Genomic DNA, 26,762 nt, shown 5'->3' with positions numbered 1-26,762 from the left:
TCCAGTAGGAGATTCCTAAGTGTGAATCATCTTTTTATTGTTACGTTCCACTTGCTAGTCTTTTTGTTGTTCTTTTCCTGATCATCTGCATTTTTGTTTTATCTTGTAACGTAACTGAGATCCACATTCTAATCCCCTCTTGCATATTAATCTGTTATGCTTTTCATTGTCTTCATGTATTACAGCTTAACACTAGCGAAATACAGGTAATAAAAGATTTTAGATTTGTACAGCGCAATTCATACCTTCAGGATGTTCCAAGATATTTGCAGCGAATCAAAGATGCTTATGATCTGAAGTCACTGTTATATAGACAGCTAGTTTGAGCGCACCAGGGTTGCGCGTGAGAAGATAAGCAGCTGAATCTTTTTTTAGGGGTGGTAACCAGGAAATGGGAGAAATAATGCCATGGAATCTTGGCATAACGTCTCATGTGTAATACATGTATGTACAATGTTACAGCTATATTGGAATATGTTGCATTGCATACAGTTTACGATTAGTGCTGAATTAAGATGTGTTTGTGTGTAACTGCAGAGACAATAGTGCATCTCTGATCACAAATGATGTGTGTTGCTGTGTTATACTTGTACGCTCAAATCTATTAAGATTCAATAGAGGTTGGTGTCCCTGACATTGTCATTTCTGTTAAGTGTACTGGTTCATGATGCGTTGACTCTTACTGGAGCTATTGCTGTTAAATAAATAATAAAGATAAGAAATGGCAAGGCCAGCAGAGCAGTTTTGCATTTCTGAAAATGGAAAAGACGTATTAACCAATCCTTTTCTGGCACTGACTGACTTGCATATAAACCAGACCAGGACAACAGGCTTTCTTCCCTAAAAACATGAGTGAACACATTGGGTTTTTAACAGTAGTCTGACAGTTCATGGTCACTTTTATTGATACCACTTTTATTGCCGCATTTTAAAATTCATATTCTCAAACTGCCAAGAGACAGTGTAAATTTGAACTTGCACAACCAATGAACGTAAACACAACACTGATGCGACCCAAGCCCAGTTGGCTGGTGAGAATCATTGTTGGTGCAAGAATCTGCAACCGAGATGTTGGGGTTAGAATTATCTTAGAACAAAGAAAATTACAGCACAAGAACAGGCCCTTCGGCCTTCCAAACCTGCACCAATCATGCTGCCCAACTTAACTAAAACCCCCCTACCCCTCCGGGGACCATATCACTCTATTCCCACCCTATTCATGTACTTGTCAAGACACCCCTTAAAAGTCACTACAGTATCCACTTCCACTACCTCCCCCAACAATGAGTTCCAGGCACCTGCTACTCTGAGTATATTGAATATATACTCAACATAGTCAGTGTATTGGGTACTTTGAGGATGTTCACCCATTGCTTCTGATGCAAGTGGTAGCAGAGGGAGGCTTTCTATTTAGAAAAAAATATTGGCTTTAGTCAGCAAATTAATGTGAATGGTATTCCTTCAAAGAATAATTAGATTTACAGAGCATCTCTCTTGTTTCTCAGCTGATTAAGACAGCTCACCACTTAGATCACAAGGGTTGCAGGTTTGATTCTCACAGTGTTGAGTTAATGAACCTCATGGCCCTCTGTTAGTCATCATCCTCTGATGGGGATATTTGTGTGAAGATATTCCAAGGAAGAATCAAGCTGGTGGCTGACATCCCTCATAATCAAAGGGCACTTGCTGTTGGTGGATCTCACTGTTGAGTCTCCTAGATGAATGATGAGCAAATGGATGAGCTAGTAGGTGGGTCCCACTGGACTGTAATGAACAAGGAGTCAGTTCATTCAGGAGAGGAGTGTTTGTGTCCCCCACATCTTGATCTAATCTTAAAGGCATAACACAGCTTCTTTTGTTACATTTTAATGAGATTAGCATGTAATTAAATGTTCTAACGAAAAAGCAGAGATCAGGAACCAGCACATCAATGGATTAGTAAAGATTATGGAAGTAACAAAGAAAGTAGCCAAGAGGAGATTGAAATGGTATAGTCGTACACTGCAGAGAGAGGGAAGACATGTTGTGAGATCCGTGATGGAGATGAGACAAACAGAAAGGAGGAAAACCTGAGAGCAGATGGAAGAATACAGTGGCAGGAGACTTAAACACAACAGACTGGAAGAAGAATGGGTGACTGATGGAAGGAAGTGGAGAAGGGTAATCAACTGGCATTGTAGCAACCCCAACTAAAATGGAAGAAGCTGATAAAAGACCAAATGTTCTGAATAGACTCACCCTTCAGAGAAATGCTTGGGTTTTTTTTGCAATAAAAATGCATGATTATTTGAGGGGTAATTTACCTGAATGTCAGGTGACTGGATTGGAAGTGGCTTATGCTAATGCTTAAAGTAAGTTCTAAAAATGTGCATGGTACAGTCAGATTGCCTTTGATGTGGGGAGAGAAACAGAACGGTGCAGGGGTGGGGAGATGGTTGTTTCTGAATTGCTGAAGTGTGTCCTTGTTTGCAGAAACATGGGCATCTCATTAGAGTGTCTTAACATGGGGCTGAATGAAATAAAGCACATTTGCATATTTAAACCTAGATTAAGTTGGAGGAAGATTAAATGCTTGTGCTTTTTTTTTATTTAATATATTGTCAATGTATTCCCGTGTAGGTTCTACCTCTTCATGCAATTCTGAAGATGAACAAAAAATGCCTAACTTTATAGAAAGGGGTACAGTATTATTATGGTACAATATCATTTCAGTTCTCAGATTTTTCTTCTGTTTCAGTATTTTTCTTTTGATTTACATATAAAACATTATGCTTTTCCAGTGAAAAACAAAAGCAGAAAGTTTTCCAAGACCGTAGTATCTGATATAGGTATGATGTGTCAATTCCATATTTTGCTAATGCCTTTCTTTCTGAAGCACTAACCAAAATGCAAACAGATAATCAAAGCACCTTGCTTGGTGGCTTTTCTAATCAACACTGTGCTTTGGGCTGTTTCTGATCTGGGAACGCAGTGCATGATTGTGATTGATCACTTTTTATTCAGTAGGGATCGCTGTAATCTCAGACTGAACTACAAATGAACTATTTTAATTGCTTTATCTCCCAGATCTTGCTTTTTAAATCAAAATAATTATATTAATGAAGATGTTAGTTTTTTTTATAGGATATGTATAGGCAGATGACTTTACAGGTACCTTATAGAACGCAATCCTATACAACAGTTGTGAAACCAATTTATTAGCATATAATTGAATGTTTTCCTAACGATTCAAATGGTATAACATCTTTAAATGTGTCTATTTTAGTTCAGTTTTAAATCAGTCAAGTGGTAGATGATATTTTTGCTTCTTATTTGGTGGTTTGCCCTTTTTCAGACGAGGTGATTGACTTCCACTGAGAGGATCTCTCTGGTAGAAACTGTTTTTTTAATTTTATTTATTAAAGTCACAAGTAGGCTTACATTAACAATGCAATGAAGTTACCGTGAAAATCCCCTAGTCACCGCACTGTTTGGATACACTGAGGGAGAATTTAGCATGGCCAGTGCACCTAACCAGCACGTCTGTCAGACTGGGAGGAAACCGGAGCACCCGGAGGAAACCCATGCTGATACGGGGAGAACGTGCAGATTCTGCACAGACAGTGACCCAAGCTGGGAATCAAACCCGGGTCCCAGGTGCTGTGAGGCAGCAGTGCCAACTACTGTGCCACCGTGCAGCCCATATGGTTCACGGCACTGATTATTGCAAGAAATGAAAATTATCATTGCGACCAAATTGTTAAATACCGGTAACAGAAGAGCACTTCCTGCTTCCCAGTGAGTAGCCATATGTCTATTGGAAAGCTGTAACAGAATATGTGGCACTTAGTGTTCAAACTGTAATATAAATCTATGCTGGTTGATCTCTCTTGGCATTGCATTCAGGGAGTCAGACCAAGTGCAGTCGTGAGCTCAGGTGGGTTAGAGGATGGGAGATAATTGAACCAGGACGCACAAATAGATATAATTCAGTTCTCATCTTGTGTTAGTACAGTCCATTTTTTTATGTTTGTCATAAGTTGCTATGTCCATAATCCATATTTAAAAACTGTTGATGTAAACACACCATATTGTACAACATTTGCTCTCACGTAATGGGGCTGCATTGCTGGGGAGGATGTAATCAAAACTTGGCAAGTTTACATTAGCAGTTTCCACTAAATGTGGGTTTAAAATTGAAAATGTTGTCACAGATTGGAGGATTTTAAAATCATATTGCACATCAGCCAGTCCTTGTAATGTTCTAGTTCAATAAAATCTCACTTAAACCATTCGCATTTATACATGTATCTAGATATATAACTATCTGAATTATTTTCCTTCATTTGGTCATATAAAACATTTGGCTTCAGCCCATTTATTTTCCCCTTGACTTGTTGATTTCAAACTTGTTCATACATAAAGATAGAATCTAGATGGAGGCCATTTAAATGACTCAGTCAAGGAACATATTCTCTCATCCTTTATTCTATTTGCTTGATATTCTTAGTAAGAAATTTATAATGTTCAAAGTACATATTTTATCAGGTTTTTACATATATGAAAAGTTAATTCTTAATTAAGTATACAATTCACCTTTTCTGTTCTGAAGTGACGTCATCTGATTTTTATTCTGATACCAGCTAATCTACCAGAAGTCTCACTCCTAGTTTGCTTATGAAGGGCCACTACATCCTTCCATGCTGAGCTTCTATACCAAATTTCCTCTCGCCCTCCTCAACTGTCCATTGCATGTGCAGAACCACGTTCCACATAGAGATCCATTGTGTTCTGAAAGCTGCTCCAATCGCCTCCAGCATTTCTCCAGTCCTCCAGCCAATTCTTTGTCATCAGCTGGGAACCAATTTTAGCAAAATAACAACTTTCTGTTTAGCAACTTCAACCTAATAAAATGACCAAAGCTGCTAATTGACACTGAGCCACATAAGGTGGTCACTTGGGTAACGGAAAGCCTGATCAAAGAGGTAGCTTTTAAAGATCATCACAAATGCGAGAGGGGTAGAAATACAAAGATGTTTTGAAAGGGAATACCAGCTTAGAGCATAGGCAGTTGAAGACTAAGCCATCAATGGATGGGCAACGGAAATCTAGATACTTCAGAGCCCATCAGACAATTGTATGGCTGGAAGAGGTTACATAGACGGGGAAGGGTATGACTAATGTAGGATTTGATCACAAGGATATGAATTCCAAAACTGGTGATACTTATTGTTAGACTGGGAACCAATGTAGGTCAACAGAAGCCAGACTTATTATGAGTCAGGATATAGACAGCAAAACTTTGGATGAGCTCGAGTTAATAGAAGATGGGAGGCTGACCAGCAGAGGACTGAAATAGTTGAGTTGGGAGTTAGCAAAAGGATTAGTGTTTCAACAGTAGATGGACCAAGGTGGGACAGGAACACGGGCTGTCATAGACTTGGAAGTAGGCTGTCATAATAATAGAGATGATGAGTGGTCAGAAACTCAGCTAAGTGTCAATTAAAACACCAAAGTTTAAATCGTCTTGGTCAACATCCAAAAATACGTCATTTTGACTCCACTATGCAACGCCACAGGAGATTTTAGTAAATAGTGTAATATTTTGTATGTAATTTATTAAGTTTACAAATTTGATCAAACTAAAAGGGAATCATCTTTGTATAATTGATCTCATTATTTTGGATCCATAGAATGGTTACAGTGCAGAAGGAAACCATTTGGCCTGTTTTGTCTATGCCGGCTCTCTAAGAGCAACTCATGTTGCACTCTGCCACATCTCCCATAGCCCTGCAATTCCTTTCTCTTCAAAATATGGTCCAATACTCTTTTAAAAGCTTTGCTTGAATCTGCTTCCACTGCACATTTCGTACGTTCCAGATCCTTACCACTTGTGCAATGTTTTTCCTCATGCTGCCATTACTTTTTTTGCCAATCATCTTAAATCAGAATATTCTGCGTTTCCAACATCCACACAAACAGCAACAGTTTCTCCCATCATGATTTTGAATATCTACCAAATCTTTCAATCTTCTGAGAGCAGCCCCAGTTTCTCCGATCTACCATGCAGCTGATGCCCCTTATCCCTGGAGCTGCTCTTGTAAACCTTTTTTTCCTCTCCACCCTCTCAAATACTTTTACAATATTTCCTTCCTAAAGTGTAGTGCTCAGAATGGGACACAGTATTTCAGTTGAGGCAGAACCAGTGTTTTATGATTCATCACAACTTCCTTACTTTTATCTAACACTGTGCTCCTATTTATAAAGCCCCAAATCCCATATGCTTCATTGATCGCTTTCTCAACATGTCCTGCCAACTTCACTGATTTGAGCAGGTTCCCTTGTTCCTGGATTCCCTTTAGAATTGTAGCGTTTTTAAAATTCTATATGCAATTATTTTTACCTGCTATTCGTTATAATTTTTTACTGAGTAATATAACACCAAAATAATGCATTTTTCACTGGACCACAGATATTTCATTCATTATAAAACATACCCCTGTCTCACCGTGAGAAATGCTGAAAACTCCGTTAATTATTTATAGTGTCAATAATCAATAGAACTGGAATGTAAACAGTCAAAATTACTAAAATGCACTATTTTCTGGGTATTTATGCAAGTCTTAGTCCTCACAGGTAAATAAATTATCTAAGTAGAGACTGAATAATTATATTCTGTCTCCACTCTTACACTCAGGATATCAGTGGCAGATATCTCCTCAGTGGTGGTAAGTTGTAGTATTTCTTGTATAAATTGTGAAATGATTTGTCACGTGAGAATAGTGGGACTCTGCATCTCTGGCCAGACCTCAATATATCATCATGTTTAGCTTTTTTTAACAAACTTTTCAAATGTGTTAGATATGTAATGATAGTGAATCTCCCATGGAATTGCTCGTGGTTAGCCAGAGGAAATGGTATGTCAAGTAACCTTGTCTCTTTAATAGATTGAGGTCATGGATGTTTGTCTGGACTAAGAAACAACAGCTGGCCTTCTTGAGATATTGCTTTTAGGTTAACAGTATCTTAGTCTGGAGAAGAAGTAGTAAAGCCAGCACCCATTAACTGTCTGTTGTTATACCTCATCACCTTTCTTGTCGTCTTTGCAGTTGTTAAATTATCAGACTGTTCAACATTCACTAGTGGATGAACAGAAATTTCCTCCAATTAACTATTGGGAATACTTACTTATAGCTTCATTTCCTGAGTCCTGACTTATTCCCCTCCATTCGCCACTTGTCAAGTCTAAACCAGTCTGTTCGCAATGTTGATGTCACATTTGATCCTGAGATGAGCTGTCATTCCGTCATTAATACAAACAATTTCCACATTCATAAAATTGCCCTATTTTGTCCCCACTATTATCTGCTCCTCATGGACTTGTCCTTACCTTTGTATCCCTCTAGATCTGACTATTTCAGTCCATGGTAAAAAGTCTGACAACACCAGGTTTAAGTCCAACCGATTTATTGGATAGTAAACTCACTAGCTTTCGAGGTTACCCCCCTTCGTCAGGTGGTAACCTCGAAAGCTAGTGCGTTTACTATCAAATAAATCGGTTGGACTTAAACCTGGTGTTGTCAGACTTTTAACTGTGTTTACCCCAGTCCAATGCCGGCATATCCACATCATTATTTCAGTCCATCACAGCTGCTCTCTCCTACGTTGTGCCCTCCATAAACTTGCTGTCATCTAAAATTCTGCTGCACATATCTTCACCATCACCCTTGTGCTCACATTTAAATGAGCTCCTATTCAAGCAGCGCCTCAATTTCAAAATTTTCATCCTGGTTTTTGAAATCCCTTCAGGCCTCTCTGCTGCCGCCGCCGCCTCCTCCTCTCTCTGTTTAATCATGTACAGCCCTACAACCTTCCAACATAACTGCACCCCTGAAAGCTTACAACTTTGACTAAGCTTTTGGTCATTTGATTTAATGTCTCTGAATGTGGCTCAGTGTCCTATTATGTTCTATCATGCTCCTCCTATGAAGCACCTCGAGCAATTTTGTTATGTTATATAAATATAAGTTATTGTTGCTCATTGATTTCAGCGGACTGGGGGCTTTGCAGCATAAATAATTAATGTATCTTAACTCGGAGTATTGAAGTGTTCATTAATGTGAACTATTTACTAGCTTTTAATAGGGATGATATTCCTTTAAGATATGAAATACTTTTTCATAGGCATTATACATGTTGAAATAATGGTTTATTTTGGAGCCCAATTTATAAATTCTGAAGCTGCACGTTGAAAGTGTACATTACTTGACCTTACAACTTGTGGAACAATCCTCTCTTGAAAAGCAGGCTGGTGAACAACTGAAAGGGGATATCAGTCATAATATGTGCATAGCCGTATTCGTGGCCATGAATCAATGACCAGCTTTAATGTTCTTCATAGCACTTAGTGGGCTTTTACCATCTGTTTTGTGCCATTGTGGGAACTAAACAAGGCTGACTTAGCTTGTGAAAGTTTCAAACTAATTTTGTGAACTTTACTCAGAACAGCTCTGCTTAATGCATTAAATGTTCCTGAAAACTCCAGCTTCTTAGCTTTGCCAAATTCCCTGCCAGATTCAAAAGTTAACTGGTAACTACAAAATAAAGCAAATCGCATGCAGTTGCTATTATCTGAAATAATTGGTTTGGTTACTTTCTCAAGTCAGAAACCTTGGAGACACAAACAATCAAAATATTTGGATTTTTTTTTATTCTTTGCCCATCCCTAATTGCCTTTGAATTGAGTGGCATTCCACACCATTTCAGAGCGCAATTGTGTATCAACCAAATCATTATTGGTCTGAATCACATGTAAGATAAGGACATTGGTGAGCTGCATGTTTTTGATATATTTTGCCAACAATTACTGAGACATGCTTTCCAATTCCAGATTATGAATTTAAATTCCACCAACTGCTGTGATAGGATTTGAACCCCAGAACATTGGCCTGGGCCTCTGGAATACCAGTCCAGTCACATTTCCACCATCTCCCCTGGATGGCAACTAGATTTTAAACTCTATATGTTGGACTGAACCAAACCAAACCAAAACCAGATGAAAGTACCTATCTCCTTGGATTACTCATAGACTCTAATACCACCCAAGTCAGCTTGAGAATCTGAAAATCCAAGTGTCCATTGCTCTGTGCAAACTACATTTGTGACTTCATGAATAAGTGTTTCTTTCATTATGTATTTGATTTTATCCATTTATCTTTTGATGAAGCTCAGGAAATACAGCAACTTGATGGACAGCATGCACCATTTTCAAATTAGTTGTGTAATTGGTGGATATAGAAAGGGAAGTGTTTAGTTTTGTATGATCGAGTATTTAGAATTTGGAGGCCTTGGAGTGGAATTCTAAAGGTTTGACTGGACTGTGCTGGTGGTTCTAATACTTAGCAGAATGAAAAGGGGACTCTGAAGTTTTGACATTGTTGTTGAGGAGTCCTGGAACCTAGAACACCTTTGATGGTTAGGGGATTTAGCAGAAGGGAGGAATTTGTTTCCTGGGATTTGGGAGAACGTAAACTTGAGTTTATACAATGCCTTTTAAGAACTCAGGATGTGTTAAAGTGCTTTGCAACCAATTAACTTTTGAATATCTGTACCATTGCAAGAAACACATCATCAGCTAATTTGTGCTCAGCAAGCTCCCACACAAAGCAATGAGTTGATGAAATCATCTGTTCTAGTGGTGTTCATTGAGAGTTAAATATTGGCCAGGACTTCAGCAAGAACTCCTGTTATGCTTCAGATAGTGTCATGAGTTTTTTTTTGTCTACCTGAGAAGGTATTGCATTATGGTGTTAACCTCTGGAATGGGACTTCAATCCATGAAGCTGACTGCGGCCAGAGTCGTCACTGGCAAAAGCTATCACCTTGGGGGCATGGAGTGGGTAGTTGTGGAATTGCAGAATGTTGTCAGGGGTTTGGTGACCTGGGGTTTTGTATAATGCAGAATGAGAATTTACAACATTTGGAGAGGTATTTCGTATTCAGTTACAAAGTGACATCCTGCAGTCTGGTAGCACTGAGAGCAGATTCTTTGTTTGGCAACAATGAGGGGATAATTCTGGAGTTTGAGAATTTTGCAATTGGATTGTAGAAGTAGAAGTGAGATGCACAGCAGCAGTGCAAGAATTTTGAAAGAAGCGTCTTCAGATTTCACTTTCCAGTGACATTGAAATGAGTTCTTGAAAAATTGTTTCCTTTAAGCGCCACAGCTGAAAGTGTCTTAGATTTCTAAATATAAACAGAGTACAGATTTGCAAATTCTGTGTCACTGAAGTTTCAGCTTAAAGGCTTTCAAGTTAATCTTCCTTTAGCTTTCAAGTGATTTTCAAAAAATACTACATGTCTGGAAAGATGTAATTTGACTTACACTTGGGGTAATAAATACATTTCCTGTGAGTATTCTTGATTTTGAGCGTTAAAAGAATGGACAGGTGTCCAAAATTATGCAAAAATCCTACACACTTTGACGAGGGAATTATATTGATCCAAGCTAGGAAATTCTGGGGATATTGGTCACAGCTAGTACCATAGAAATGTTCAGTGCATAAAGACCATTCAGCTCATCAATGGTGGCTAACATCTGTGGTTCCATTGTGGTTGAGATAGACCTTTTATAGGAAATAAGAACATAAGAAATAGGAGCAGGAGTAGGCCATCTAGCCCTTTGAGCCTGCTCCACCATTCAGTAAGATCATGGCTGATCTGAAGTGGATCAGTTCCACTTTCCTGCTTTCTCCCCATAACCCTTAATTCCCTTGTCAAAAACCTATCTACCCGTGACTTAAATATATTTAGCAAGGTAGCCTCCACCACTTCAACGGGTAGAGAATTCCAGAGATTCACCACCCTTTGAGTGAAGAAGTTCCTCCTCAACTCCGATGTAAACTGCATTCCCCCCCCACCCCATCCCCCCGCCTTATCTTGAGGCTGTGCCCTCTAGTCCTGCTATCCTTTCTAAGCTGGAAGAATCTCTCTACCTCTACCCTATCCATCCCCTTCATTATCTTATACGTCTCTATAAGATCCCCCCTCATCCTTCTAAACTCCGAGTACAGACCCAGTCTATTTAGTCTCTCTTCATAGTCCAACCCCCTCGTCTCCAGTCTCAGCCTAGTGAACCTCCTCTGCACTCCCTCCAAGGCCAAAATATCCTTGCGCAAGTGCGGCGACCAAAACTGCACACAGTACTCCAGCTGCGGCCTCACCAGTACCCTGCACAGTTGCAGCAAGACCTCCCTGCTTTTATATTCTATCCCCCCTCACTATAAAGGCCAGCATTCCATTCGCCTTCTTGATCACCTGCAGACTGGGTTTTTGCAACTTGTGCACAAGGACCCCCAGGTCCCTCTGCACCGTAGCATGCTGCAGCTTTTCGCCCTTTAAATAGTAATCCCTCCTACTATTATTTCTGCCAAAGTGGATAACCTCACACTTGTTAACATTATACTCTGTCTGCCAGGTCCTTGCCCACTCGCTCAGCCTATCCAGATCCCTCTGCAGACTTTCCACACCCTCCACGCAATTTGCTTTCCCACTCATCTTCGTGTCATCAGCAAATTTCGCCATTCTACACTCAGCCCCCTCCTCCAGATCATCTATATAAATGGTAAATAGCTGAGGCCCCAGCACCAATCCCTGCAGCACTCCACTAGTCACCAACCGCCAATCAGAATGGCACCCATTGATACCAAATCTCTGCTTCCTATTAGACAACCAATCCTCTATCCACGTTAACACCTTACCCCCAACTCCATGCACCCTAACCTTCTGTAGCAACCTTTTATGAGGCACCTTATCAAAAGCCTTTTGAAAATCTAGATGGATAATGGATAAATATTTGGATGGATGGATAGTGGATAAATATTTCAATTGAAGCAAGATGCAATTGATTTTTTTTAAACTGACATTGATAAGTGTATGTAAAGCCAGTGTATTAAGGGATGTGGGACCAATGTGGGTAAATGAGGTTAAGATACAGGTCAACCATGACATCATTAAATTACAGGCAGACTCAACGGACTGAACAGCCTGAGCCTGTGTACTGCATTATGGGGCAGGTGCAGGGCACGGCAGCTGATTTTACATCGTTACGTGACAGTGTCTCTGTTAGTGTAATCTTTGTGAAGATGCTCAAGATATGAAAGTAATTTGATAAATATTTGCAAACTGAAAATGTTTTCTGATCTTTTAATTCTGTTATAAATCTTGGCAGACTGAGAGAAAAAGTACTTTTAAATGATCCTATTAAAATGTTTGACTCAAACTTTTACTCTTGCTGGACAGACTCAATGTTGATTTTTCCAATGCAATAATACTTTTCATTCTGCTTGCTGCTTATTAATTCATACCATCTGCTTGTTGTGATTTTCCTGATTTGTTTGGTTAAAATACAATCAGTCTTTGAATTATAGATGTGGCACAAATTTGAGTGATCTGCAGCGTGACAGCAAAGGAAGGCAACTTGTTCAATTTCTCTGTAGATAGATTAAATAATTGCATAATAATGCCTCCCCCAACCTTTTCGCTAATGCTAATTTCAGTTTCTTAGTTTATACTGAGAAATCAGTCCCTGAATCTCACTTCCTGCTCTTCTCTGAATCTTCTTTAACATATGGTGACGTTAGGATGCCCAGAACTATATTTAGCACATTATCTCAGCAACTGATGTGTACAAGACTTGAATAACATCCCAGTACATCATTATACTGTTGAAAAGTTTCATATTGATTGGGAACTTTTAGTGAATAACCAGCAGCAACAACCATATCCTTTTACTGTTTTTTTTGTCTGTGTGCAGGCATTTTTCATATCTTGTATGTCAGTGTTCATTACATTGATCTCTGTTTAAAATCTACTTGCAGTTGACTTGCCCAATTTAATGGGCCTATATTCTCTGGAGTTGAAAAGCATAAGAGATGATTTTAGTGCAATATACAAAATTCTTAGAGGGGTTTGAGCTGTTACCATTTATGACCCAGATGGAGGCCATTTGGCCCATCAATACCATCCCAGCTGCTCTAGCCAATCCTGCTCCCCTGCTCGCTCCTTAAAACCTTGCAACTTTATTTCTTTATGGTGCCAATCCAGTTTCCTTTTGAAATCATTGATTATGTCTGGGGGAAAAATCTGTTCAGCCAGAGCACTGAGTCTTTATTGCAGAGGCCTGTTTATGCTTAGTTATTGACTACATTCAAGACTCAGATTTCCAGATCATTAGGCAATATGAGAATTCAGCGAAAGGCGGATTAGGTTGGAAAGTGAGGTGAGCTAGAAGATCTGGTGTGATTTTATTGAATGACAGAGCAGACTAGAGGGACCATTTGGCCTGGTCCCTCCTATTCCGTATTTCTTTCTTGGAAACTTCTACTTGGAAGTTATTTTGGTGGAACGAACTTTTGTTGAGTCTTTCTACCACATTCAAGAAGCAGGAAAGTTTCCACTTCAACATTTGGTGCTGCGAGCAGGGTCATTAAAGTCTTATTCATGTCTTAGGTTATTCAATAAAATCAAACTGTATACAGGCAAAAGGGCCATCTGGCAAGGGAGTGGTTCCAAGAGGGCATTTAATAACGTTACCCCTATTATTTCTCATGCTGAGAAATCAGCACAGGCATTCCCTAATTGCACAGGAGTGTCCACCTTCATATGTGCAACACATTTAATAACAACCAATTCATGAGGATCTAGGAGTCTAGGGGTCAACTCCTCCTCTTGCTCCGTATCGCCTGAATAGGGAAACAGCGGCATTAAAGAATTTTATATTGCAGTATCTCCTTTATCTTTTCCCTTATATAACAGAGAACATAGAACTGTATAGCACAGCACAGACTCTTCGGCCCTGATGTTGTGCCGAGCTTTGTCCGAAACCAAGATCAAGTTATCCCACTCTGTCATTCTGCTGTGCTCCACGTGCCTATCCAATAACTGCTTTAAAGTTCCTAAAGTGTCCATTGTCACAACAGGCAGTCCTTATCTTGTCCTTTGGCCGTTCTCAAAGCTTTTTTTCTGATTTGCCGCTATCACGTTCTGTTTTCTGTTGTTAATTCTGTTTTCTATCCAATGCACTAATATGTCAGTACTTCCATGTCCATTCTAAATGTTGATTTGCATCTGGGTGCAGGCATCTAAGGATCCCATTAATATGATTCAGCAGGATGGAATTTAGCTCTTCCGCGATCTGTTGCAGTTCCAGTCCCTGTAAAAGACCTAACAATATAATGTGTTGTCAAATGGGGATTTCCTCCAAAAGACAAGATTCAGAAGAAAGCCAGCTAATGCTGTTTAGTTAAGGAAAAAAGGAATTGCATTTACCTAATGCCTTTCATGTACCTTAGACACCATAAAACGCTTGCAACCAATGTAGTACTTTGAACTGTAGACAAATGAAACAGACAATTTATGCACAAAATACTCTCAAACCAGCCAATTTATGCACAGCCACACCTGCCAGCAATGAGATAAATATTGTCTAGGACACAGCAGAAAACTTGCACTTATCTTCAAGAGGACAAATGGAAAATTCTGTTCAATTATTGGTCAGAAAGGCAGTACAACAGTCCCTCAAAGCTGCACTGAAATGCCAGCCTAAACAGTGTTCCATTCTGTGGAGTAGAACTTGAATCCACAAGCTTTTAACTCAGACAAAAGTGTACCAGCTGAGTCACAGCTGACACTAACAATCACTGCTTGAGTGGGCCCATCCTAGTTTTAGCATACAAGTATAAAATCTGAGATGTAGGTGTTAATGTACAATTCCAGCCAATTGGAGGAGTGAGAAAGGTCATGTGGGATATGGCTTGATGCAAATTTGTAAATAAAAGGTTGCTTTCTATTTGAATAGAAGGAAAATAGGTATTGGTGAATTCCAAATATGACTGGAACAATTGTCTTGTATTCAGGGGAAAGGAGAGATTACTGAGTTCCAAATACTGTGACAGAAGTTGCCTTGTATTTCAATGGTAAGGGTAGATTGAGCTCCAAAGAAAACTGAAAAGGTGCTTTACATTTTACTGATGAAGTGATATTGTTGAGTTGCAAATACAATTGAAAGAACTACCTTTGTATTCCAATGGAAGGAGAAGTAGCTTTGAAGTAAAGTTTATGGATAGCAGATTTGAAAATTGCTGTTGGACAGCTGATCTGGCAATACATTGGCAGATCTGACTGGACTACATAAAACATTATTTGGTCTTGTTCTCTGCAAAATTGCCTATTCTTCCAGGATTAACTTAGAATAGTAACATAGTCAGTGGCTTCTCATCTCTATTATAAACTGTCTTTTCAAATTCCTCCCCTTTCTTTCCTCCTGCCCCAACACTGCCCCCTCCCCCACACATCTTTTATCTCCCATAATTTATCTATTGTTCTTTATGTCCTTTACAAGCTCACCTTGTTCATGCAACCTACCTTAACCCTATTCTCATCAAACTGCTGATCATCCAACTTCCTTTCCTCTCTCTCTCTCTCTCTCTTTCCCCCCCCCCCCCCCGCCCAATTAATTGTTGATTGTTCTCCTCAAGTGCTGCCTCATACTCTTTGTCATTAACACCACCAAAAAAGTCCTTGTTCCCTCTGTACTGGCAAACTGTTACTTCCTCTCCAGCATCTTTTTCCTCTTAAAGCTGCTTAAGTGTGTTGTCATCTCAATTCTTCCTGCAACTCCATTTTTGAACCCCATCAATCAGATTTCTATTTTTGCCTCAGTATTGAAATAGCCCTCATCAAAATCACGTGACATTGTGACTGTTACAGTGCTAAATTATCTTCTCACCCACTTGACCTATCTGTGGCCGTTAACTGGGTAACCGCATCGTCCACCCCGACTCCTGTATAGTCCACATTGGTTCTATTTCTGTCTATTCAGTCGTAGCCATAAAATCATCTGCAATGGCTTATTTATCCATTTCCATGCCATTACCTCTGGTATCCCCCAAGAAGCTGCCCTTTGGTGTCATCATAAATAGTGACCTTCTGTTCTACATATCTAGTGATGCCACCCAGCTCTACTTTAACAATACCACTCTCAACCACGCCACTGCTGTTGTTGATTTGTCAACCTACTTGTCTGACATCTAGCATTTTCTGTAGTGTAGTATGGAGAAAATCAGACAGATAAGCTCTGTTCCCTATTCACTAACTCCATCCCTCTCACTGGTCACAAGCTGTGAGGCTAAATTGGACCATTGACAGTCTTGCCATCCAGATTGATCTAGAGCTGAACTTCCTCTCTGTCACAATGACTGCTGACTTTCAACCCTATTTAAGCTCACCTGCTGATACCTGGAATTTCCTCCCTAAATCTCTTTCCTCGTCTGAAGTGTTCCTTAAGACCTACTTGATTGGTCAAACTTTTGTTCACCGGTTGTAATATTTCTTCATGTGGCTCAACATTTTTTTCTGATAATTGATCCTTTAAAGGGCCTTGGCATTATTTAAATGCAAGTGTTGGCTGCTGCTGATATTGTCTTGTATTTCATTGAAGTGGGGTGGAGTGATATGCTGAGTTTCAAAAATGGTGTTTGGAAACCATCTTTGTGTTCTAAGGTAAACCCTTCAAAGGGGGAGGTGTTTGGCAAATCTCATTGGAATCTTGGCTTGTGTTAATCCTGCAGTATGTATTAAGTGGTCTTGAATCGACAAGGAAATATATCAGTTTATGACTCCACGCTTCAGTACTGGTTTGTACCATTTTGCCTAAACCTAACTTTCTGTGGGTTTTTTTCAGCGAAGATGTCAAGAAAACTAAGCTTGCCGACTGAACTGAAACCTGATTTAGGTAAGTGCGGAGGCTAGCACGATACTTGGTGTTGAAATATTCTTCGTATGTTTACATTTATTTGTGTGCAACTGGAAACAACAAATGGGTAGACATGTTGATCTGCCAATCTGTAAGTGCAGATAAGTGCTTGTAGTTTTAATAAAGCTTATTTATTTCTTACCACAGTAATAGCAGAATGTTAAATGCTGATCTGTCTGTAAGAATTAACTTGCTTCAGAATGAGCTGGAGAGCAAACTATCATTATGATTTAGTGAGTTTAACGAACTGTATAGAGCAGCAAGTCTTTTGGCTCATCCTTAATATCAGCAAAATGCATTGTAGCAAGTAGCCAAGCATTTGGCAAAACCGCACAAACACAAGACTTCCATCATCCGGAAGGGCGAGGGCAAACAAATGTATGGGAAAGTCCATCACCTCTGTAACCCTGTCCCTCCAAGTCTCTAATTTGGACATGTTTCATTATTGCTGGAGTTAAAGCCTTGAACTCCCTACCAAACAGCATTGTAGGAATGTCTTCACCACATGGTCTGTCACAGTTCAGGAAGAGGGCCTGCAGCTACCATCTTGAGGGCAAGTAGGGATAAACAAATACTAAAGATCCACTGAAGTCCAAATTCTAGGAATAAATAAGTGCTCGTGGCCTAAAAGGGAAAACTAGCCAGAACTCCCATTTCATATACAATCTATAGGGCGAGAATAGAGGGGAAATCAGTCAAGATTCCCACTGCTGATCAGTATTCAATGAACAGAGTTAAAAATGTGCATGTATGGCAGGTATCAGGTTCAGAACAGGATTGTGCTCAGCTGCAATGGTTTGAGGAACCTCCCACAATTTCTTATGACCTCTTACTTGAGTTGCAGTATTGCAAGTGCTTGACATCACTGTCACAATTTCCATTTGAGCCGTACTGGTGGTACTACCTCAGTGTCACTTTTAAACTGCAGATTGTTTTATGCTGTAGACTTGTGTCCAGTAGGAACCTGATTAGGCTATCCTATTTCATTTTATTCAGGACCCTTAATTGCAAGTAGACCCTTCAAGTTTTCTGTACATTAACCCTGGCTGGATTGTAGTTGGAGCATTGTCACACATTATCTCACTGCTTATTCCCCAAATGTTAAATCCTTGTCAGAATATCTTGTAATTTTGTGCCCATGAGTGTGTTTGTGAAGATGGGAGTAGGGATGGAAAATCATTACAATCCATTTAATTCTCAGCACTGCCACTGGATCTTAGTATTGAGCCCTTTGTCAACATAGATGAGAAACTTGTATCGTCTATTTAATCAGCAGGAGATTTAATTAAACAGCAAATATGTTTTGCAACTCTTCCTAGCCAAGTTGATTTGCAAGTGATATACTGAGATCAGATTGTGGAAGTATTTTTTGAGGCATAGCAGGTGGCAATTCCACTCCTGTTTTTAAGATCTCTAAGTCGGACTTCTCTCTGAAGTTTGTTGCTCTATGTTACTCGGCTGCCAGTTATGTCACATTGCTACCAATTCAATTGCCAGAAACAAGGTTATGTTCACAGTTCTGGATGTTGAATATTTCTTTCTCTAACAGAGAATTGTGTTATCGCTGCTCCTGGTCCAATAACTTACTGCCAGGTCCTGATCATTATAATGTCTGTTGTGCTTTAAGTACAGCAACTGCTGCAACATCCTATCCATTGATGACCACCTCAAATTAACTCATGAACAATTCTACTCAGCCTTCACAAGGAGACTGTCCTATATACATCTTTGACCCAAGTGGGACAGGAACATTAACAGAATGTTTAATGATAGTGGATCAACTATCACCCACTTTCTACCACCAACTATAGTTAAAATCAACTGTCCAGTTGATCTGTTGTGTTCACCTACCTGCCATGGTATTCTGCCCTTTATAGGTTCTTATCACCTCATTTTCCACTCCTGTTCAAGCAGATATTATGGACACGTAGGCCGGAACTCTTGGTAGGAAGGACTATTACTTACGGGGCGAAAAACTGCAGCAGGCGACGGTGCAGAGGGACCTCGGGGTCCTTGTGCATGAGTCGCAAAAACCCAGCCTGCAGGTGCAGCAGGTGGTCAGGAAGGCGAATGGGATGCTGGCCTTCATAGCAAGGGGGATTGAATATAAAAGTAGGGAGGTCTTGCTGCAGCTGTATAGGGCATTGGTGAGGCCGCAGCTGGAGTACTGTGTGCAGTTTTGGGCGCCGCACCTGCGCAAGGATATTTTGGCCTTGGAGGGAGTGCAGAGGAGGTTTACTAGGCTGATACCGGAGTTGAGGGGGTTGAGCTATGAGGAGAGGCTGAATAAACTAGGCTTGTACTCGTTAGAGTTTAGAAGAATGAGGGGAGATCTCATTGAGACGTATAAGATGATGAATGGGATGGATAGGATAGAGGTGGAAAGACTCTTCCCGCTCAAAAAAGACAGTAGGACTAGGGGGCACAGCCTCAAGATAAAGGGGGGGCGGTTCAGAACGGAGTTGAGGAGGAACTTCTTCACTCAAAGGGTGGTGAATCTCTGGAATTCTCTGCCCGTTGAAGTGGTGGAGGCTGCCTCGCTAAATATTTTTAAGAAGCGGGTTGATGGGTTTTTGATAAGAGAGGGGATTAAGGGTTATGGGGAGAGGGCGGGAAAGTGGAACTGAGCCACGACAGATCAGCCATGATCTTATTGAATGGCGGGGCAGGCTCGAAGGGCCAGATGGCCTACTCCTGCTCCTATTTCTTATGTTCTTATGTTCTTATCTCGCCTGCAATGGAATGGGTACAGGCGAGGAACCTACAATGGAAATCTCCATTGACCTTGGACAGGGATTTCCCATCTTGGCCAACGAAGCTGAAAAGTCCCGCCCACTGTCACTGTTGTAATGCCAGGAGATGGAACTGCCCTTGTGCATGCAACAAAGCCTGACGAACAGCAATGCAATATTGACAAAATCATATATTTGATTTGATTTATTATTGTCGCATGTATTAGCATACAGTGAAAAGTATTGTATATTTTAGAGATATGGTTTAAAGGATATGTATTAGTCAGGGGACTGGGAGAAACACCTTGTTTTCTTGGGGGGAAAATCCTCACCTGAGAGGGCAAAATGGTTTAATGTCTAATTAATAAGGCATCACCTCATTACATGGTCTTTGGAGTGGAATTTGAACCCACAGCATTTTGATTCCGATGTGTGTGCACTACCCACTGAGCAACAGCTGACACTGTTCCTCTTCACTGCCAACCATCTTGACTCCTTCACGGTCTCTAACTTATCCGACTGCTTCACCAACAGCTAGTACTGTCTGAGTAGAGGTTTTTCCAACTAAAATTATGGGAAAATGAAACCAAAGTTTTCGGTCCTTGCCACAATCTTTTTTAGCCATTGACTTCATCCCTCTCCCTTACTTTATCTGAGACTGAGCCTGTGATGAACTTACGACTACACATGCATCATCAATAAAACTTTTCCTTTCCACCTCTTTAAACCATCTGACTCCACCCTGGCTCATCTGCTGCTGAAGCTATCACCCATGAATTTGTTACCTCTGGACTTGACTCTTCCAACACTCATTTGACTGGTTTCCCGCAGTCCACCCTCCATAAACTTGAGTTCAAACAAAACTCTGCTGCCCGTGTCCCAGTCACAAAGCCTCGATCATCCTTCATCCCAGGTTTGCTGATCTACATTGGCTCCTGGTTAAACAACATCTTGACTTTAAGATTTTCTTTTTTTGTATTCAAACCTCTCTATGGCCTTGGCTCTCCCTAGCTGTGTAATTTCTTACATTCATCAGATATCTGTGCTCCTTGAAATTCTTGCTTCTCATGCACCCCAATTTAATTGCTTCCGCATTAGATGGCCGTGCTTTCTGCCTAGACCCTGAGCTGTGGAATTCCCTCCCTAAAACACTTGCCTGTTTACCTTCTTTTGCCTCCCTTAAGGTGCTCCTTAACACCTGTTTCTTTGACCAAGCTTTTTTTTGGATCATCTGCCCTAATATCCGTGTTTCTTGATATTGAACTCTGATAATGATTTTGTGAAGTACTTTGGGACATTTTGCTACACTAAAGGCATAAATAAATACATGTTTATAGTGGAGGTGCATATGTACCTGGAATGCTCTGAGTTGATGCTTTTAGACATTGCTAGTTGAAGACATGGTTCATATCCTGTCAGTGCTACCTGTTGTTCCTCACTCCCTTTCTGATATTGTCAGGTAATGAGTCATTTCTTTTGAGTCGTTTCTTTGATAAGTCTTTAGCATACCCCAAATGATCACCTGACCCGTTTCTCATTGATCACAAATGAACAAGGAGAATATCTTACCATTGTTTTATTTTACTGCTGTGCTCATTTGCCCACCCTCATCTCCCAGTGTGACTCATGCACAAGGTACTCGCATTCAACTTTTTTTATTGGACTCTTTTCTCATCCATTCTAAATGCCCTCCACGTTTGCATGTTATAATTTCTATCATCTAGGATTAGCCATGTCTTCTGTGACGCAGTTATTGATCAGCTGAAGAGATTTGTGTAATCTGTCCTTCTGTAGAAAAGTAATCTTCACCTTGTTGGAATCAGGTTTTTATTTTATTTCCAGTTTATTGCAGTAAGTAAAGCGTTGGAAAAAAGGTTTTGTTTTCTGCTCATTTATGTTAGACGTCAGTATCATTATAGCTTTCCCAATTTAGGCAATAGAAATCAACAGGAAGAACTTCCAGGGTCAGGTATAGAGAGAGTGCATAGAAACAAGGGATGTAGGAAACTGAATAAACACAAAAGGACATTTGGCTGAAATAGCTGAGTTCAAAATATTGAAGCTAAAGTGCTGAATAATGTTGCCAAACTACAAATTCAGAAGCACCCTGAACTTGTTCATTCCACATCCATGCAGGATTATGGGCAGGCTTGTGATGTGGATTTTTTTACTATACGTAAAGGCGGCACAGTCGTTAGCACTGCTGCCTCACAAGGCCAGGGACCCAGGTTCAATTCCAGACTCAGGTCGCTGTCTGTGTGGAGTTTGCACATTCTCCTCGTGTCTGCGTTGGTTTCCTCCAGGTGCTGTGGTTTCTTCCCACCAAAGAAGTGCAGGTTACATTAATTGGCCGTGCTAAATTTCACCTTTGTGTCGGGGGCTGACAAGGTGAATACGTGGGGAAAAAGGGGTAGGGCATGGATGGGATTGTTGTCAGTGCAGGCACGATGGACCAAATGGCCTCCCCTGCACTCAGGATTCTGTGTCCCTTACTAGGTGGTGACTGCACAAATCAATTTCATTATGGGTCCTTCCAGCCAACAGGAAGATGATTGGGGCAATTTTCCCCCAAAAAAAAACTAAGTGTCGAATTTACGTAAAAGCTGAAGTAAATGCCGCTCAAAAAACCAGTGGGTGTTTCAAAATGAAACTCCCACTCTCTGTGCTGCAGAGAGCCTCAGTGTAAATCATCTCAAATTTAGTGGGTGGGATCTATTTCTGCTGGAGAGGCCGGCAGCACAGCTCTGAGCAGGCCACTGCACATGCACCGATCTGTCAGTGCCAAGATTGATGCGAGTGCAGAGGCAGGGAGGTCAGTAATCAGTGCTGGGCATTGGGGCGGGAGGCAGGGGGAGGGGGGTGGTGGGTGTGGTTCAGCCTGCTGGGGGAGGTCGTGACTGCAGGGTGGAGAGACTGAGGCTGGCCAGATGTTTGGTGGGCCAGCGATCGGACCATGGTTCCGCAAGCCAGTGATGCGAGACTGGCCAGTGATCAGGAGGCCAGCAGTGCAGGGCCACTGCGAATGCGCTGATCTCGGTGCTGTTAGATGATGCCTAATCAGCTCCATTGCTGGCCAGCTCTATGACCCCCACTTCGTTGGCTTGCAGAGCCCCCCCCCCACACAGCCTAATTGCTGGGCCACCAAACATATATCCAACTAGGGCCTGGATCTCTTCTCTTTCCCTACCCCCATCTCACCCTCACCCCGCATAGGCAGGCTGACCCTAACCCAGTGCCCAGCCCTGATCACTGGCCTCCCTCTGTCACTCAGCCTGACTACAGAGTGGCATCAATCTTCCCAGAGGACCCACCTCCATTAGGCCCCATCCCCTTGGCATTGCTTGATGCTTAGCAATGCCAAGGTGCCCCCTGGGCATTGGCACTTTGCCTCTTAGGCTGTGCCAGGGGGCCCAGGCTGACCCTGCCAATTTCCAGGAGGCACCACCACCACCTCTGCGCCCAATCCTCAGGGGGCAGGGGGGTTCACTCCAGCAGGGTTGGACCGCTACTCCCCTGCAAGTGGGGAACTTTTGTAAACCTTGCTGGAGTCCACAAAACAGCCTCCACTTCAGCCTTCTGGCTCGCTGCGCTGCAAGAGGAATGCAGCAGGCTGGGAGCATCACCCCCAATACCTTCATCTTATTATTCTGTTTGTTTTGTTGCCAAGGTTTGGATTGAAAATTTAGATAGTTTATAGGCTTTGATATAGGAGCAGATAGTTCATGAAATGTCAGTTATGTTCCCAACTCATCATACCTCTTAGGTTACAGATTGAAAGTAGGATTTCAGCCAGCCATTTTAAATTACTATGTATTTGAGGAATCCAGTGAGATGCTTAAGTTTGCTCTTTATAGACTTTTATATCTCAAACAAAATATTTGTTTCAAGAGGACAAGAAGCAAAAGGCTATAGGTGCTGGAAGGTGAGAACTGAAAATGCCTATTATACTTGGATCAGGCAACAACTGTCGAGAGAAAATATTAAACCTATCTTCTTTCCACAGATCTGCCCTTTGAATACTTGGACGCTTTCTGTTTTCACTTGTTTCCACTCGTTTCAATAGGTCATTTTGACCATTCACAACCTCATGTTAACTACACACTGGGATTTAAGTGTTAAAGTAACTTCAGGATAAAAATATAAGCAAATGAATACAAGTTCCCATCACTGAAGTAGTGGCATAACTGTAGAAATGACTTTGTTATGTGACAGTGGTGGATCAAGAATTCTGAAACTTGGAGACAATCAAACTCCCATGTCTAATTTCATGAGGTGAAGTAGATGCACTAATAATTTTCTCAAAGGTATCTCTGTACTGCATTGCAAGACAGTAGGTTTACAACATTTACTGCCTTTGTTTCAGAGAATAATAACATTATTCCACCTGCTGGATTGTTTTTTCTAGTTAAGTGCCATTCTTTATAAAATGGGCAATTGGAACATCAGCCATCTGTGACATGTTAATAAGGTACAAGGATGTCAGTGGTCTCGTGACTTTATAAACAAACTGCTGGTCAGATTTTTCAACAAGTTCTACAGTAGGCTTTCATCAGACTTAAAAGGTTAAAATTATAAGAGAACAGTTAGAAATTATTTTATGTCGGGCCCACCAATGCAGGAAAAGGTACCTTTGCCATTATTTAATATAATTTGCAAAATGTCTTTCTCATTGAATTAAATGTTATCAGTGTGATTCCAAAAAGATTGGACATCACCTCTGGGTATGTATGAGACATGTAAAAATCTGGTTCTGATCACAACAAGGTTTTTTAAGTTAGATCCCTGGGTTACCTTACTGTATTGTTAGATATTGAGCAGCCGTGGCATAGCATAGCAAAAGAGACCAGCATTGCAGTACCTGAGAAAAGGCTGCTATTTGCCTTCCAAATGAAATTCAATGTTCTGAGCACCATCTGACTTTTGTCATCATCTTCCTGATTAACAAGGGGCTAATGTTAAATATTTACATCAGCCTGTAACATCTTGGCCTTGTGAATGCTCTGGCAACAATGACAATGCAAGGAAACCTTGAGTGTTTTTGAAACTCTGATCTCTTAAGAGATGGTTAATTGTTCATTTTTAAACTACAATCCAAAGAATTGGGTTACAGGGTTTCTGCTGATGAAAAGACCCAGCTTACAAAATCACACATAATGGGGGGATCCACAAGTTAAAAAAGATTGTAATAAAAGGAAGTGGAAAATGTCATTCAAGTCCTGTTGAACAATATAAATGCTTCATGTATTTTTCATCTAGTGGTCTCTTGATTCTTATCTGTACTGTGCTCAATAAGTTGATGAGAATGTTCATCTTCAGAGAATGGGAGCGCTGGTAACGTTTAAAGTCATTCAAATTTAAAGTTCTATTAAATTTAAAGTGAACTATTAAAACTTAAATTAGCTTTGTGCCAGTTTGCAGTCTGAAGTGAAATCACCTATGGGACAAAGTTGATCACTTGTTGCAAGAATTAGATCATCAGGCTGACTTCCTGGATTTGCCATGTTTGTTGTTGAGAATACTATATACTACGCAAAAATGGTACTATTATTTACAATCTAACAGATATATAACTACAGGTAACAATGCAGTGTGATTGTGGGTATGCAGCAGGGTAATAATGCAGTGGGTGTATAACCATATGCTGGTTATTTTTTTTCTCCAGCACATAGGGCTTCACGAAAGAAGTATCTGCAATATTTATAACCCAAATGAGATTTTATTTTACTTGTTTGGGCAGTGGCTCATCATTTACAGTACTGACCTCCATTCTTTGCTCCCTGCCAATGATAGAGCTTGGAATTGGGTCAAAAGGCAGAGACCAACACCTTAACCATCAGCCTGAAGAAACGAAGCAACTTAAAAACAATATTTGGAGCATGACTTCTCTATTTGCACGTTTCTTTCGTAAGACTCTGCTTCTGAAAAACTTGATAATGGGATTGAGGTTCTAAATTAATCTTTGATCAACTTGCATGTTCATTTAGGGTATTAATTTTTTATCACCAATGGATTCTTTCTTCAAAATCTCCAGTAATCATCATCAAGTTGACTCATCTAATTCCTATTTTTAGATTGCATTACACTAATGTGCACTGAAAATTCTAAGAAATGAAGTATGGTATGGTGATTTCCCTTCTACAATGGGTAACTAGAAATATGCTTGGGTACAGCACATCTGCATCTTTTTGTAGATGCAAAAAGGCTACATGTAACAGTCAGATCTTCCTAATCCATATTTAACTATGGAGACCCATAATGACTCGACTTAAGACCAGTCTGCACCATTATTTATTCCACGGTTAACTGTAAAATTGTACTTTTTTCCGAACTGAGTTGATGAGGCTAGTAGCCATAAACTTGAAGGTCATGCTAGTCCACCAGCTGGAGGAGCTGGTGGTGTAGGAGGAGTGTGAAGTAGGGAGAGCGGTAGTGATGTGATATACCACAGCCACCGATTGCCGCATCAGTTGCAAGAGCAGTGAGAGCATCCTGGGCTGGGGGTACATAAGGTTTCTCCCTATAGACATTTTCCTGCCCCACAAACTAACTGATCTCTGTTGAGAAAAAGCCTGGTCATTTGCTGCATCAGTGAAAGTTACTGACTTTGTTGACTATGACAGCAAGCACCCACCATGAAAGCATGGATGGAGCGCCTGTTGGGCAAATAATAATTGGAACAAGTGATGGAAAATATCTGCAAGCAATTGGAAAAAATACCATATAGTCTGAGGCCCACTCTTAGGAGCTGTTTCGACACAATCCCTAACCCCTGCCCCTCAAATCAACTCTTAGAAGCAGAAACGGCAATATTCCCAAGCTGTAACCGTTAACCCCCTAATTTCCCACAGTATTCCAGACATCAAGAGGAATTGATGTAATCCTTAAACTTACGTTGCCAGGGGAGAAATGTATCAAACTAGCATCATACCACCCCTCGTGTACAACGTCATCAAATTATACAAATTCATTAAATGTGTATTGTCTTCAAAGTTCAATGAAACAAGGCAAAAGAAAATAAAAGGCCGAAATATTGGGGCGAATAAGAAGTAAAATTTCTACTAGTACAATTTTAGCAGACCTTTGGAGACTGACTCGATGTCCCAATGATCCGTGCTTCCTACCATAAGGTTTTCCCAGTATGTGTGGATTAATTGATCTGACTATTAACTTTGTGTCAACAAATCAATGAAGTGGGAACAAATTTATTTGAAATATAAAATGTCCAATTCTGAGTCATT

The 26,762-nt window shown here is 40.6% G+C and overlaps 1 protein-coding gene across 1 annotated transcript in view; it reads left to right on the top strand.

Annotated features, from left to right (window-relative positions):
• Nucleotides 1–26,762, top strand: part of LOC145350807 (syntaxin-binding protein 5-like) — a 186,902-nt gene that overhangs the window by 141,044 nt on the left and 19,096 nt on the right. The window contains 4 exon segments of the mRNA XM_080200126.1: nucleotides 2,620–2,679; nucleotides 2,781–2,828; nucleotides 16,721–16,771; nucleotides 25,315–25,428. Of these exon segments, the coding sequence (XP_080056252.1) occupies nucleotides 2,620–2,679; nucleotides 2,781–2,828; nucleotides 16,721–16,771; nucleotides 25,315–25,428 (273 nt within the window).

This window comes from Carcharhinus amblyrhynchos, chromosome 12 (assembly GCF_965287045.1).
Source record: "Carcharhinus amblyrhynchos chromosome 12, sCarAmb.v2.hapA, whole genome shotgun sequence".
NCBI classification, from domain to species: domain Eukaryota; kingdom Metazoa; phylum Chordata; class Chondrichthyes; order Carcharhiniformes; family Carcharhinidae; genus Carcharhinus; species Carcharhinus amblyrhynchos.
Note: the sequence above shows the minus strand (reverse complement) of the source record. Positions and strands in the feature narration are given on the sequence as shown.